At 38.9% G+C, this 16,796-nt stretch overlaps 2 protein-coding genes across 5 annotated transcripts in view; one reads left to right on the top strand and one right to left on the bottom strand.

The window, feature by feature from the left end:
• Positions 1-16,796, top strand: part of CUNH7orf50 (chromosome unknown C7orf50 homolog) — a 154,335-nt gene that overhangs the window by 33,094 nt on the left and 104,445 nt on the right. The gene's annotated exons all lie outside the window — the stretch shown is intronic.
• Positions 6,085-16,796, bottom strand: part of GPR146 (G protein-coupled receptor 146) — a 50,453-nt gene continuing 39,741 nt past the window's right edge. For 2 of the 4 annotated variants that reach the window (XM_027656455.1, XM_027656456.1), the window contains one exon: positions 6,085-10,882. In XM_027656455.1, coding sequence (XP_027512256.1) covers positions 9,834-10,882 — 1,049 coding nt within the window. In that variant the 3' untranslated portion in view covers positions 6,085-9,833. Of the gene's footprint in view, positions 10,883-13,125; positions 13,440-13,546; positions 14,528-16,796 lie in introns of those variants that run through there. The other 2 variants (XM_027656457.1, XM_027656458.1) reach the window with 2 other exon arrangements.

The following is a 16,796-nucleotide window of genomic DNA, read 5'->3' as shown; positions in this document are numbered from 1 at the left end:
GAGTAACCTCAGTTCTGACAATGCAAGAGGTGATACAGCTGAACTCCAAGGGAGCTTATCCTCTAATGATTAAATTATATAAATAGAACCGGAAAAGCAAAAAGGGAGAAGCTATTTCTTATGCCTCCTGTCTTTAAAAAGTAATCAAAGAGAAAGCTCCCATCTTCATAATTGTGTTCACATTTACAAACATTTATTCATAGTTTGGCTGCAACCTGTATTAAGCCTCGTTATTCAGTGGTGTTTAGGGAGCAAGAACATGTTTCCTGCTTGGAATCTGGAGCAAGCAGCACAATACAATTCCAGAATGCAGACACAGATTCAGAGAATCACACATCAGAAAACACCCATTTTACAGGTGGAGAAACTTGGCTACTGAGGAATTTATTCCAAGTTGATGGAACAAATTGAAAGCCAGGGGAGAAACAGAGTTTAGAAAATGAAAGTTGGCAATTCTGTATTCTGTGTTGTTTTAGACCTTGCTGATTCCCATCTCCATAGCTACCATTTTGCCTTATCTAAAGAAACAAAAAACCTTGGAGGTATCTTAAGAACTCCCAGGTGGGGTTTTGGCAGCAGCTCCTGAGCTGTTACTGTCCCAGTTAATGCACTACTAAAATTAAAAAAAATATTGCTGTTGTGTGCCCAACTGCATCTTTCCTTAGAAAAAACCTAATAAACTAGTTTATTTAATTTGCCTAAATGATCACAGGGTACAAGTCATATGAGAACAGTGGCAAACAGTCTTGTGTTCAGTTGTATAAAGGTTTCATAAAACTGCAAAAAAAGGTGGTTAAGTGATTGTGTTTGGGTTGATGCACAATGCCACTATTTTTATTAGTGATTTGTGGATTTATGATTTCTTGGTGAAATTTCTTAGCGTGTATTAGTTTTTCTTGCTCTCAGTGGAAATTGTCCAATAATGATGTTCTGGATAGGGTGGAGGCAGGAAAGGTGGAAGTTGCAGAAGTGAAATAGTTGTGAGATGCTGTGCCAATATTTAGGGATTGGCTGATACCACACACAATTCCACCCACCAGTGTGCTGTGGTGGGCAAAACTCTGGTTCATTTTTTAACACACCTTAGCTGTTCATATGGCAAAATAAATATATCCAGTACTGAGTGACAGATGTTGTTATAAAGAAAGCAGATGTGAACCACTTTTTTTTTTTTTTTACCAAACCCAATAATTTCTCTGAATTGCCCCATGCTACTGATGTGTTTAGCAGAGGACAGACCCCAACCGTAGGTTTAATTTGAAGCGAGGGCTCCTTCTCTCATATCCATGTGTGCCAGATGAGAGAAACCTCTCTGTCATTTCTAACAAACACTTTTCAATACTTCTGGCCTGGGAGGTGCTGAAACTATGGAGATTTCAGGCTTTTAATTCTCTAGCTTCAAGCAGATCCATCCTGTAAAGTACTATGGAGATGGTGATCCTGTCTTGCCTTCCTTCTGAAACATTGTGATCTGTTGTTCAGCAATGAGCCACAAGAATGAAATGTCAAGAAATGAATTGAATTGAAATGAAATAAAATTTAATTGGAATGAAATGAAATTCAATGAAATGAAATTTAAATGCCTAGATCCGGAACACACCTGGAACACAGGAACATGTGTGCCTGGAACACATGGAAAACACACCCAGAACATAACTAGAACACACCTGGAACACACCTGAAACACACCCAGAAACCCCCCAGAGCAAACACACACACACATGTTCAAACACACCTGGAACCTGGAACACGCCTGGAATACACCTGGAAAACACCTTGAACATGTTTCCAGACGTGTTCAAACACATCTGGACCTAAAACATGCCTGGAGCACACCTACAACACACCTTGAACAAACCCAAAACACATTTGGAAACCACCTGGAACATGTTTCTAGGCTTGTTCAAACACACCAGGACCTGGAACGTACCTGGAACACACCTGGAATGTAAATGAAATTTCATGGAAATGAAGTTAAATGAATAATGAATAATGAAGTGAAATGAAGTGAAATGAAATGAAATGAAATTTAATTTAATTTGTGCCCTTGATTAAAACACTGTGGAACATCAGGCCTTTGACATTAAAAAGGACACCCCCAGACAAAACCAAAACAACAAAACCCCAAACCACCAAGCCCCAAAACGTAAGGGAAGTTGTACATAGAACTAAGAATTACTAGCTAGAAGAAAGTTAAAGGAACTATGTGTATGGATGAATTCTAGAATGAAACCCCCATGCATACATTTATTGTATTATATTCTCTGCATGTTTGGTTTTGGGAGGGTTTTTTGAGTGTGGTTTTTAAAATGGAATTCAGATGCTTCTGCTGATTTATAAGGTACCCGGAGCTATATGAAATTGTAAAATTTGATAGTCTTTCTCCCTCTGCTAGGAAGGGGTTAGAAAAGCCCAAGTTGGTGATGTGTATCCATAAGAACTGGTATTAATAAATTCCCTGTGCCTCAGAGGCTGCTGTAAATCAACATTTCTTCCTTTTATCTTAGAACAGCCATGCTTGGTGCTCTGTGACTGCTGCCTTCACATCTCAGGGTTGCTTGCCCATGATTCACTATTAGTGATTTTATATTGGCTTATTTGAGCACTGTTTGTAATGCAAGTTGTTTTATAAACAGCATTTTATTATTATTACTCTGCAGTAATGTTTCTATCAATCACAAAATAAATTCCTCAGTAGGGGTAAATCATCTGTGTAACTCAGCTACAAGGGCTCAAAAATTGCCTGTGTTTTCTAATAATACTCTGCTTCTATTGAAGGGTGGAAAAAAGCTTTTTCTAATTGCAAATTTTATAAGAGAGCTGGTCTCTGCATAGCACTGCAGGTGCTAGAATGATTATTTAATTGCACATAGGCTGACCTGAAAAATTTCAAATGTCTGTATTAATTAAGTATGAAATCTATTTCATTGTGAACTAGTGAAACCATAACTTAATTAGAAGGATTGCAGTACTCTGGAGCTGAATGGGAATGGCACTTCCTATGGTCTTGGATTGGAGTATCTTGTCAACCACAATGACCAGTACCAGATGTTTCATAAAACAATACAAGAAACGTGCTTTTTTAGAAATATTTCTTCCTTGTGAATAATCAGACCTTACAGCCTGGTTAAATATCCCTCTGTTAGGTTCAAAACTAAAATTAACCATTGCTGAGGTTTGTTTCTTGCAACAGAATTGTCTCTTACATGCCTCGCCTTCACAGCAGCAGTTGATTGTAGAAGTTGAGGTTAATTTTGTTTCTTCTTACAAATACTTGCAGCAACACCCTCACTGCCTGCAGACAGGACCAGTTAGTATATATCTGTGTTTAACCAGAAACTGGGACTGATTTTCCCCCCTAACAATCAATTTAAATCCTTTAACTAATTCTACAGATCTTTTGGGAACTGCAAGAACATTCTGCTAGCGGCCACCAGATGGAGTTTCTGAAACAGCTTTGATAACCCAATACTAGCATTTGTTTCAAAATGATCTTTCAAAGGTTTTGGAGATAAGAAAGAGTTGCAGAAACTTAAATTTGCAAATTTTTTTTTGCTAAAGCTAGGCTTTTCAACTCACTTTGTAATTAGTAATTACATTGGGTTTGCATGGTGAGGTTTTGGTAGCAGAGGTGGGGAGAGGCTACAGAGGAGGCTTCTGTGAGAAGCTGCCAGAAGCTTCTCCTGTGTCTGATAGATCCAGTGCCAGCTGGCACCAAGATGGACCCATAGATCACAGATCAGTCAGAATATTCTGAGTTGGAAGGGACTCACAAGGATCCTTGACCCGCCACTGAACAAGGCTGAGCCCATCAGTGCCAGTGGCAGCACCTCTGGGATAATGGATTTAAGAAGAAGGAAAAAAGTGTGCAAGTACAATTAGATAAAATAGATTCACCTCCTGGTTGTAAGTCTTGCCTTGAAGAACTTTTGATAGAAAAGGTTTTTTAAAATATATTTTTATACCTAATAAATTCACTTAATTTCATACTCCACTTATATACTTAGTTCTGATAAGAATCTGAAGTTTTAAAATATTTACTGTCATGATTTGTAATAATACAGAAGTTCTGCCTGCTTTAGACTGTGAATAACTTTTGACTGTTCTTGTACATGGAATTAGAAGTACCAGTTCTTTAGAAGGAAGGAATATAAGGAAATCATATGGACTTCCAAGTTAGGGAAAGGACTTGGTGGGAAGAAAGGAGGATGAAATAGGAGAGAATACATCTCTGCTCTCCTGATGGTAAAAGAAGGTATTCAGCATATGTCAAAGTGTTTTGATATAGAATGGAAAGCTAAAGGAAATACAACAGAACAAACATTTCACACTTCAGCCTTGTTGCCATGACAGTCTGCACAGCTGGGCTTGTACCACTAGACTGCTTTCACTTGGAAAAAGTATTGCATGAGATATTTTAGAAATACACAAGGTTTTGCTTATTAAGAAACTTCATAATTTAATCCATGAGCATCTGTTTCAGATTCATCAGTGCATGGAGCTCTTTACAGCTGCAGAAACTTAGGCAAGAATCAATTCTTCTCCAAGTCCTCGTCCCACAGCGGAACTGAGAGCAGCACTTGGGCAACTTCTGCTTTTCTTTGGTCTTACCAGTCCTGTGCTGCTGCAGTGAAGCTCATGAGATGGTCTCCAGCCTGGACACTGTGCTGCTGCTTTCATTTTTATTTAGGAATGATAAGTGGGGTATTATCTGTGCACATACCAAGAGCACAAAAACAATTTAATTGAATCTCAGTTTTAGAAAAAGAAAAAAAAAGTGTTACCTCCCTTTGAGGTTTCTAGGAGCGGTGTCATATTTTCTTCACAACCTTGGGGCCTATTTTCCTATTATAATAGTTGAATGAGTATTTTCTGATTATGCTCAGTATTTCTGAGTATGCTCCAAAATGTAGTTGTAATCTTGTTGTATTGACAGAAAAGGGCAGATTCATATGCCATGTCAGCCTGGTTTGTACTGGTGTAAACATCTTGACTTTGTGGAACCTGATCAACTCTTTTTCCTTGCATTTATGTAGTTCTCCCTTCACAAAGCTGTGGGTTTGTGAACTTGCATATGACTAACTCCGTTCTCACTGAAGATCCTTCAAGCCTCTGTTATATACAAGGGGTTTTACTAATCCAGCTGAGAAACAGTCTTTTTGGGTATGTTGGTTGTATCTTAAAGCTCTGTGGAATGAGGGATCAGGAAATCACTGCTCTGTGTTTGTTCAGAGATGCTGGCTCTCCTGTTTGAGTAACAGAAAACATCCTCTAAACCATTGTATGGAAATAAGGGAATCTTGTCAGACACTAGGCTTTGACTAACTGGTGTAGTATTGCAACTTCCACTCTGACAGTTGCAATTTGCATTTATTTCTCACTGAGACTTAAAACTCAGAAGTGCCTTGGACTGACTTTTTTTTTTTTCTGAAGGAGTTTACCAATAACTATTTTAAATAGAGTTTGCTATTATTTGCTGTCTTCCTACACTTTACAGGAAATTGAAAGGGAACAAATGAGTAATTTGGTAAGTATAACCAGGAAAACACTTTCATATATGTGGGGTAAACTAACTGAACCATGGTGAGTGATCTTTTGGTTTTATGCAGTGGTTACTGCAATAAATGTGCTATGAGGTACATTATATTCTGAAAGCTACATTTTCTTTGGGATGACAGAGGTGTGGGTTACTGTATTATGTTGTTCTGGGAACTAAAAGGTGTTCTCCCAAAAGGGAGCTGAATGTGGCAGCAGAAAGGAGAGGAAGTTGTCAGGATGTTGCCAATGTATGCATTAATCTCCCTCCTTGTATTTTTGTGGTGCACTGTTACTGTCTTACAAGTTGCAGGATTCTTTATGCTGAAAAAAAAATGGGAGAGTTATGTGCCTTTTTGCTTTCATTCTCAGCCAGCTTCATGCTGATGAATAATGAGACTTTAAGGATGTCAAAATTATGGCCTGGAAATTTGATATCCAAGTCATGAAATTTATGTTTGATTTAGTGAAGCAACACAGGTTTAACCTTGTCTACAATAGGTTTTTATCAAGAAAGCCAAAAAATGTTCACACATCTCACTGACCAGATACACTTAAAACACTTTTTATTGAGAATGAATTATGAGTCAATAGTTCCTTTATGAAGCTTTCCAGAAAGTCCATTTCTGTAGTATTTTGACATGATATTGGAGGCCACAGCTCTTCGTTGTAATAGAACCAGAAATTTTCTAGTGGCTGATCACTTTCTTCCATTAACTGAATTTACATCTTCAGAGACCAACACAATTTGATTCTGAAACTTTTGAAACTAGGACCTCTACTAAGTTAAGTCAACAAGGACCTGTCCTGAGTTAGCTGTGTTAATAACTCAAACAGAAGCAGAGCACGACAGTTTTGTTAGTTCATTGATTTGACTTAATTAGCAGTTCAGCAAGAGGGCAATAAGCCATAGATCAACTCAAATATTAAGTTTAATTCTGTGAGAAAATAACACTGTTAATAATGGCACTTAAGTAGTGCTTACTTTCTAGTACACAGTATATACATATAGAAGCATACAGTACACCTTCCTGTTCAGAGGTTTACATTTAAATTATACACTTTAAGAAATAATTTAATAAACTCTTTGCAAATTCTTTTTACATCAGTAGGCTGATTTCTATCTTGCATATATACAGTATTTTATTCATATTTATTTAAATGGGAAATAGATAAGCCCCTATTTACAGTCATCAGAAACCTTCAGGTATTTGAAATGGAAAGGCCCCATTCTCGAGAACTTTGTAATTTGTCCATTAAATTTCTCTCTAGATTAAGATAACATGTATTTCCTTAAGTATTTTACTGGACTTGCTCCTCTACTGTTCTTTATATAAATATTGGAAAGCTCTCCCTTTCTGGGATACTGCTTTTTAAGAGATACCATGTGAGGGTGCTGCAATAAGTCCAGAATTTTCTTAAGAGAAGAGCAGCCAGGCAGGTCCATGGCACAGTTGCTTTGAGGCAACTAATAAATCAAATTATCTCTTAAAAGAGGTTGAGTGGATACCATTCTTGTTCATTAAATTATCAAAGTTGTTTGTATCTATGATTGCCATCACATTTAGTATTTATCAAGGATAAATGCAAACATATGTAGCTCTGTTGCAATAAAAAAAATAGGAAAAAATCAGATTTGATATTTCAAGCATAAATTACATAAAACCCTGTCTTTCTCCATGTCTTAAACAGCAGCTTCCATTCAAATCATTGAATAATATTTGGGTCATCATAAAGGAGTCACGCAAATGAAGTAAACATGAGTGTAGAACAGTACCAGCTATACAAGTCCAAGCATGGATGGGAACAGGAGAGAAATGGAAGTTAAATAAATGGGGCAGAGAAGTGAAAAAGATAAAGAGAAATGATAGAAGAGCCATGATCTGAAACTGGGAATTTAACACGGAGAGAAAGGAACAGAAATAAAGGCAATGGTCCTGTTAGAGACAGAAAGTAAGATGTCTTAAGAGAAGGAGGAAATGGAAGTAAGGAAGGAACGTGGAAGTTAAAATTGCACTTTGTGCTGCCTGTTCAGCCGCACTGTTCTGGTAGTGTCCCAGTTCTGAAAGCCCCTATTCACACCAGATAAGGCAGTTCCTCCCTGCTGGAACTCCTCCTGCATAATGGGACAGAATTTCTTTAACAGATTTTATGTGAGTGATTTAATGTGGTGCGTTAGGAAACCTAATTTTCGTCAGATGGGAAGGAGGAATCTCTTTGCTTGACAGCTGTAAGGAAAGATTTTTTTTTCTTAAGCACTTCTGTGTGGAAGTGAGTTTGAACGACCAAGATGTGCAGAAATTCATAGAAAACCTCTCAAGAGGGAAAAAAAAATCAACCAAAACATCCAGTACTGTATCAGCATAGAGGCACTATAAATGAGTGTGTGAGTTGGACAGAGTGATAAAGAACAGCTTCATTCCTTAACATGGTTTTTATCAGTGAGCTAAAACTATGAAGTAAACTGCTGTAGTTATGCTGGATAGCTTTTGTGTGGAGAAAACACCATAGAAGTAAGATTATTTACTGTACAGTCTTTAAGGGTTAAAAAGATTTCAATAAACTATGAAAAGTTATTAAAAAAAACCAACTAATGGAGAGTCTTCCACCAAAATGCTGACAACTTAAAGATGCTTGTATATGAAGAAGATAAGCAAAGACAATGAGAAGAAATTGAGTAATGTTGAAGGGAAAAGGTATGAAAAGTCTGTTCCTCACCTGCTTTCCCCTTAGCACTTAAGCATGTGCCTCTGCTGACAGATAGGACCAGCTATCAGAAGAGATTGTGCTCTGAGCAATGGAAAAGATTCAGATCTGGTTTTACTCCATGTTTTTATTATACCTGAAGCTTGAAAAGCCACATTTTTTGCATAAAGTCACGTGGAATTTGAACTGTGTTGTGACAGATTAAGCAACAAAACAATGCTGTGGTGTTGCAGGGAGAGTACCAAAGATGTCTCATGGCCCCCAAACCAGTGGGAGAATCTCAGTTCCACTTGTACCCCCTCTGTCATTAATAATGCAACAGCAGCACAGGAACAGGCAGTTCTTGGGTCAGTGCTTTGTAGTTTGTTGTTGTGGGTAATTATTTATGTGCTTCCTGCAGCATGTTTGTGGTTCTTATATCAAACCAGTAAAATTTGGTGATCTGGGCTGGATTTCTTCATCCCTACTGTGAAATACAGAAACTAGACTTTACTGTGTATCCAAGAATCCCATTGGGAGGCACTTCCATTTCTGGGAGGTCAGCAAAGGCTGATGCTGACTGGGATTCCTAGATATTACTCCCATTTTAAAACCTTGTATATATTGAGGAATTTTATATGGTTTCCAAACCTTTAGTGATGCCCTAGATTAAAGAGAGTTTAATTTATTTGTTGCAAACATATCCCTTGAAAATACAAAATGTTAATCATAAACATATTTATTTTTTAAGATAATTACTCTCATTACATGAACATATGTGGACCATAACACTTAGCCAGACAATCTTTACTAGTTAAATTCTGATTTAACTTTGTAAACCACTGAGTCCTTCATTTTCATATGTGGAACAAACATCTTTAGGTTCCCTTAGAATTAGTCAATAAATATTTCTGGATTCTTGAAATGTTTTAGGATGCAAACAAAGGACTGGAAAATTAAAACACATTTTTGTTAATTGTTATAGCTAGGAAAAAAAATCACTTTACGATAAACTTTAAAACAGGTTAGTTGGTGTGAGAAAATAATTTCTGAAAATGGTAAATTAGGCTTCTTTTAGAGGGGATTCAGTGATGGAGAAAGAAATTAAATAATTTAATTTATAATTAACATTTACTATTTGGGCATGTATAATTGGATCACATGATCTTCAGTAGAGATCATCTATATAATCTTCATTGAAAAACCCTATTTACTTCATCAAGGATAGCACTATCACTTCTTTGTACAGAAAATAAGGTAATACCTTTTTCTATACAAGATACAAGGTGCTGTGTCTTCAGTCAAGACTTCAATAAACTGCTTAGTGATTTCTTCAGACAGGAAGATTAGAGACATGAAGACAGAGTTTGTAACCAGTTCAGTGCACTGAAGGTATCAGATGTCACAGGTATTGCAGCACACTGGCCGGAGCCTCACGCGACTTCAGCAAACAACTATTTGAAAATTAAGACTGTTGCATTCAGCTGCAATGGAAGCTCCTTCCAGCCTCTTGGTTGGGACTCTTTAATGTCTCTGAGTGCCAACACAGCAGTATCACAGTCCCAAGAACACCAAGTACTGCAGTAACAGAGCACCAGGGGGGTTTGTCACACCTATGTCATGACTTGCTGTACTACTGTGCGCTCGTGAGAACACCCTTGATTCCCACAGTGTATCTTTTTAAGCAAACGTCGCAATTTGTTGGGAAAGTTTTTGTTAATATATCTGTAGAGCAGAGGCATTACAAAGCTGCTTGAGAAAGCCAAGAATTTGGATAAAATCGTGGTAAAATGCAATATTCGAATGTAATTTATATCCGCAATTCTTCCTTGCAGGTTAGTAAATGTGCTTACCAAGAGAATAACATAATAGGGTGTCCACAGCGTGAACTGTGTGCAGACTGTGGCAATCAAAAGCCTGTGCACTGACGGATCCAACCGCCCAGTGTCTTGATCCAGTGGCGTGGCCTCTTTGCGTATCCGCAGGATTAACGTGAGTGCGTAGAGTACCGCGATGGCGGGTACGACGTACCCGATGAACACCATGATGGCATCCGCTGCCTCTTGGTTCTGCATCTTGGAACACTCGATTATTTTGGTGGACACGTGATTGCAGACGTAGAACAGGAGAGATGAAAAACTCGTCAGCATGGCACCGCCCCAGATGAACCCACAGACGTGTTTGGTGTTGTACACACTCGACATGTAAGTTCTGGGGAGAGCGCGTTCGATGTAGTAGTCCAGACTGAGCAGTGTCGTGGAGTACATTGTAACTAAGGACGAGACGTTGAATAAAATAAGAAAGGTAATATAAACTTCGTTGTTGGAATTCCAGATGGCCCATTTTGTGTTGGCAACACCTAGAAGGTACATTGGTGCCAGAGCGTTGATGATGAGACCAGCAATGGCAATGTTGACAAAGTAAACATCTGGCATAGTCATGGTAGCTTTGTTGTAGAGGTTAACTAGGACCAGCAAGCCGTTGTAACAAAGGCCAATTGGGAAACATATAATGAGGTAGAGTAGGGAAAAGATGGACAGTACAAGGTCGAAGTCATGGCAGAGATGCTGGTCCTCGCTGTTCTCGGTACTGTTGATTAAGGCTTCACAGCTCCACATAGTGATTTTAGCTTTTGTGTCTTCTTCGCTGGTTACCAGCTTTTCTGTAGAGAGAAAAATAGTGAAAGTATTGTTGAAACATTATATTGTAAGTGAAATGCAGTGTAGTGTGAAGAAAACATTTTAAACTTGAAGATTACACGCATCACATAGCTGACCTTGTTAGTCTAGGAGAAAGTAATCTGTGATTCAAAATTTTGTGAGACTAGTAAATATCCTGAAGTTCTAACTGAAATGAAATTGGTTGCAAATGAGTTGATACAGGACACTCAACAGAAGTAAATTGTAAACTGTCTAGCTTTAAGTACTGATGTAGTACATATGAATATTAGCACAATGGTATTTTTAAATTATCAAACAGTACCTTGTATATAGCTAGTAATATATAAGGGTAACTGGAAGGATATAAGCTGAAGCACAAATCTTTGTAATAAGATGGAGAATAGAGTTCTCTAAGGTGCTAAATAAGCTTTCCATTGAAAAGATAGTTTCTTGGGAGGCATATCCAAGGCAGTATGGTGGATGTGTACTGGATCACTGATAAAACTGACAAAGAGTAGAGGAAACTGGGAAGTGAGATGAAAGATTTAGTTTTTTTAATAGGTCAGTTTGTATTCAGACTTCCAACCTATAACTATTAAGTTCTGAAAAAAACAATGGACCTCTGTAGTCCAGGGAACCTAATATCAGGGCAGCCTGACTTTCCAAAAAGGCAAGAGTTAGCTATCATTTCCTCTCAAAATAGCACGAATTCTTTAAAGTATGTTACTATCAGTTGTTATCCAGCCATCTTTGCTTTATGGTCAGTAAAGAGATAACGTTTTAACTGAAATAACTGAACTTCAAAGCACTTGTGAAAAGTCTCTTTCCAAAATGCAGAAATAAGAAATAACCTCTAAAGTACAACTCAAAACCTGCACTCAAAATCACGGTTATGATTCCTGCCAGCTCATTTCTGGGCCAGTGTGGAGTTTATGCAGCAGGTGATTTCCCGTGTACTCCCAACACTGTCACACACTCCTGTGGTTTTTTTGCACACTTCCCTTTCAGCACGTACAGAAAAGTGTAAGCACACATACCTGCATTCTTTCCAGAGAGAGAGAGAGAGAAAGCAAGATTTAATCAAATCCCCAATAAACATTGTGCAATGGAAATGAATGTTACTAGACAACATGCTATACTCTGTGAACCATATGGCTGAATTACACAGCGTGGGGTTTGTAAGCATATGAATACATGGGTGCATCTCTCTAGTGCTAATTCTTTGACACTTTGGTCACAGTACAGAATTTGCCCCCAAATCACATCAACTTTCATGATTTATTTCCCATTACAGTTGTTTTGTGTACATTTTTCTTCTAAATATCATAACCTGTGCCAGAAATCAGGCTAAAAATACAGTCATTTTAGCTGGGCAAGCAAATTTTTATTCCATTGTCCTATGCTGGCTTTCCTCAGAGAAGTGACTTCTGTGGGCAGCAGTACCAGCTGCAGTTCTGTTGTTTTCAAAGCGCGTTTTCACCTTTGTGGGAAAACTTACTTTTTTGGTTCACTTTCTCAATTCAGTTTTTTAGCTATAGTACTGCATGTGAATGGACTGTATCATATCTTTATGTTGTCTTTCCATGCTCATGCTATTTTTGAGCACTGAAAACAACCCAGTTTGTTTTCAGGAAGCATCTGTTGTTTTAAGTTGTTAAGAAAGAAAAAGCAAAGCTGTTTTTTGCGCAGTTGAAGGGAACCAAAACTACATTGAACTGTTATGACTTGATTCAAGCAAAGCAACAGACTGGAACCAGATATTGCAAATATATGCATTATGGTGAGTGCAAGGGTGACTAAGCACAGGCATGGATACAATCACGTAATTCCATTATGTAGGTTTATCCTTAAGCATGTAGCTTTGATTACTCCAGACTGAATTACATCAGCCACAGGGTAACTTGCCTGTATATTGTCTCAGAAGATCAACAGTCTTTGCTACCACACTTTGTATTTTACAGAGCAAGGAGATGTCTGGTTTCACAAGTGTTTTTAGTAATTACCCCTTTTTTCTTTACACAGTTTAACACGATTCTGTTTTAATGAAATAGCGATAGAAATGGCAGGTGATTCTCTGTGTTAAATAGTAATCTGACGAAAATGACAATATTTACATCTGAAATGAGCAAAAATAAAATCCAAATAGAAATATTTTCGTAAGAAATTTTGTTCATGACTTCTAAGTTACCAGGTGAGGTATTTTTGCCACTAATGCCGGAATCACCCATGTTTAGTGGTCACTTACCGGCGAAGGCACTGAACCTGTTTGCTGTGCTGTGCAGGCCCAGCTCAGCATTTCTCACCCAGCCGTCTGTTTTGTCATTTTTAAAGGCAGTTTTGCCGTCACAGTTTTACCGTGTCTGGGTAAGTCCTTGCGGTCCCTGAACGCAGCTTGACTCGCTCAGTCTGAGCTGACCCCCTTCCCTCTCCGGTCACAAGGAGCTCTGCAGTCCCAGGTTGACTCTGTTGCATAAGTGAACGCTGCAGCCTCTTGTTTACAGTGGCCTGACTCGGCCGGCCGCGGCACTTCCCAGGTTTTCCTTGCTTTTAGACCCGGGATCAGGTTGGAAATGAAAGCCGGCCGTGGGCAGGGAGCGCTCCGTGCCCGCCGCAGCTCCGCGCCCGCCGTTCCCACGGCGCGGCCGCCGCGCTCCGGAGCCTCTTACCTTCCCTTCACATTGGCATTCCTCCGAGCCGCATTCCCGAGGAAGGAAGCCGGCCGCGAGGCCCCGGCGTGGTTCTCCTTGGGAACATGGTGCTGGCCGTGCCAAGCGCCCGCCTGGGCGCTGCTGCCTGCGCTGCACTTGTTTTTGCTCTATAAGTTACTCACAAGTTTCTGCTTGGCTTGGCAGCCGCCTGGCCCCTCCCTTTCCCTGTTTACAGCCAGTTTCAAGAAGTGAGAGGCTCCGGTCGGAGCTGTGTTGGATCCAGCTCGCTTTTGTAGTCTCTGGGTTTCAGATTTACTGCTTAAAATACACGGGGCTGCCGGAGGGCTCAGGTTTGTGGTGATATTGTCATCGGCGCTGGGGGTCTCTGGGGATGCTGCAGAGGCTGTGCCATTCCCTGCGACTGCAATCAACAGCCCCTGGTTCAAGAGCGTGGGGTTTATTTTTAACCCGGGATGAGTATGTGTAGCTTTGAGGTTTCAGTTTTATAGGCAATATATCCTGAACAATCGGTATTTAAAAATTCCCGTACTACAAAGTGCACAGGTGCTTGTGGTGCTGGCAAACATGAGCCAGCTTGTAGCACAAGGTAGGAAGAAAAGTTTCTGAGTGTTTAATTTGAATTTGGAGATTGTTTTGGTGTTGTGAAAAGGCATTACGACATGACCCTCATTTCGTGATGGTGTTACGGGGTTCAGTTCTGCTTCCTTTTTTAAAAAGTTGATTGCTCTCAAGAGTATTTGCAAGTCAGTCACAGTTAATGGATGTGAGTGTATATATTTTCTACAACTTTAAAATGCATCATTTCTCGAAAGAGTTTTTGAACTGTAGGTTGATAATTCATCCCATTCTGAGTTTTGTACTGTGGTTGTTCTGTTGTTTATACAGAAACTCCTTGGACTAATGAAATAAAGTTAGTACCTTTGAAGTGTGTTTTTAGCTGTTATCACCAATCAAAACAGTGTTGCCTTACTTTCTCAAAATAATTTGTCATATTTTTAGAAATGTGCAGGCTTTATTCCATAGCAAATAAACACCAATGTAAAACTCCTTCATGTAAAATTAAGCAGGTGTTTATGGAATAAATACCAGAAAAACACTAAAAGTGGTTACTGAGTTTGAGTTCTATCTTACTGCAGTTTGGGTTGGATTTTTTTAGGTGAGGTCTGTCTTTGCTGCTTGGTTTGTATTTAAAGGTTCATTATCAGTATCTAAAACTACTGCAACTCCCAAATGGCAGAAATTTCCTACGGTCCTGTTTGATACATTGTCCAGAGACAGAATTGTATATGTGCTGTGGATAACTCCATATTACAAACTGTGTCATCAAGTGTTTGTTGCCTCAAAACTTTAGAAGGACTTTAATCATCAGAAGTTGACTGGAGAAACAGCAAAGTAGGAAAGGTATTTGTGTAGAAGTACTTTTAGAGTGCTGATACTTGGCCGAAAGCCAATTTCTTTACACTCCATTAAAGCCGAAGGTGGTTTTATTTAGATACAAATTTGCATAAGGTACTTAAGAAAAAACTTCTTAAAACACAGCAGGAAAAGTTGAGAGTGCTTTGTGGCAAAGATTATTTTGGAAAAGATGCATGAAATGAACTTTAATTAATGAGAAAGAAACAAAGTGCTGCTCAGTTGTATTACAGAGTCCATAGCTGCAGTCAGGTTTTTTTCAGGCATTTTCATTCATAATGCAGCACTAAGTTGCAGAGCAGGTTGGGTCACAGTTTGAAGCATGACACTCAGGTTATTTTATTTGACTTAAAGACCCCAAACCTTTATCCAGCTGCAGCACTGTCTCTTTGCTCTGCAGATTTTTTTTGTTTATACGATAAATGGTTTATCTACTTGCTCTGTTATCATCTATATGTTAGGTAGCTCTTACCTAGTTTATCTGACCTCTGAATATGTGTTTTCACAAGCTGTAATATCATTATAAACTGTACATAGCTAATAAAGCTGGTGCCAACAAGACAAGTCTCTAAACAGGCCTAAGACTCGTACCTTCATCATGTTTTCTTGAGTTCCCACAGGATCTCTTAATTCCTAAAAACTGAAACCCAAAGGTGCTGCCTAAGGGAAGGCTGGGCCCTATGTAGAGCTTTGCTGGACAGCACAGATTTGCTTCAGATCTAGACTGAGAAAACTAAAAATCTTGGCCAGAAGTGCTGCATATATACATAAACCATGACTTAGCAAACTGTCGGCTCCTCATGAGGGTTTGAAAGTTTTTGAAAGTTTCATGCTAAATATTACTTATGGATTAGTTCTTAAAACTTTAAATAGTGGATGATCAATATTTCTGGAAGAAAACAAACCTGCAATTAGCTGTACCTCAAGGGGAACATTCTCTGAACTCTCAAGTGCGAGAGGATGAAGTGTCACACTGCTGTTGTGTCTCAGCCTGGGTAACATGACATTTCTTTAGGCTTACTAGCTTATATACATACCATAGGGGTTAACAGAAAACATGTTGGCTGGATATACAGAAAAGTAAAACTAGATTACCCAGGTTAGATGTGAGGGGCAAGAAAATGCAGCAGTGCAGGCAAGTAGGTTTCAGAATGTATTTTCCTCGTGCGATTGCTGAGTTGCTGCTGTTTATGATATAATGATACAGCTCAGATAAAATGCTTTTAACATGAGTAGAGAAGAAAATCCTGCTTGATACTGGGGGCTGGGCTGAAAAACAGGCCCCTTCCAACCCTATCATTTTATGTGTTTGTGGTGCAACCATTGACCAGTTTGGCGGGTGGTAAGTTTGTAATTGATATGGGCTCCATTTGTAACGTGGTTAGTTCAGTGCAGTGCAAGGTGAAAGAAAGCACAACTAAATAGTAAGAGTAACTGATACAAAGTAGCACTGAATATAAGTCTGTCTTGGATGCTTAAAAAGGAACAAATTAAAAAGCAAGAGTAGGTCAGTTGGAAGAGAGGGAGCAAGGAGTTGGTCACCCCAGCAGGTGAACTAATGGAAGAGCATGGTCCCACTGATTTCACCCTTCATTAGGCTCAGGGTTTGGAAAACCCTCTCCCTTTGTAGTATAACTTGCTTTAGTAGCGGCAAAACAATAATTAAAAACAAAACCCAAGGAAACCTTTGACTCATACAACCCAACTCTTGCCTACTCCAGCTTCATTCTGCACAATTTGAGTGCCCATTTCCACCTTTATAGCTTATTGCCTCCCCTTGGGCCAGCGTTATTTCTTAAATGTTCCTTCTGTCCAGGCATAAATTCTTATGTAC

Source organism: Corapipo altera, unplaced genomic scaffold, assembly GCF_003945725.1.
Source record: "Corapipo altera isolate COAL_440 unplaced genomic scaffold, ASM394572v1 104, whole genome shotgun sequence".
NCBI lineage: Eukaryota > Metazoa > Chordata > Aves > Passeriformes > Pipridae > Corapipo > Corapipo altera.
Note: the sequence above shows the minus strand (reverse complement) of the source record. Positions and strands in the feature narration are given on the sequence as shown.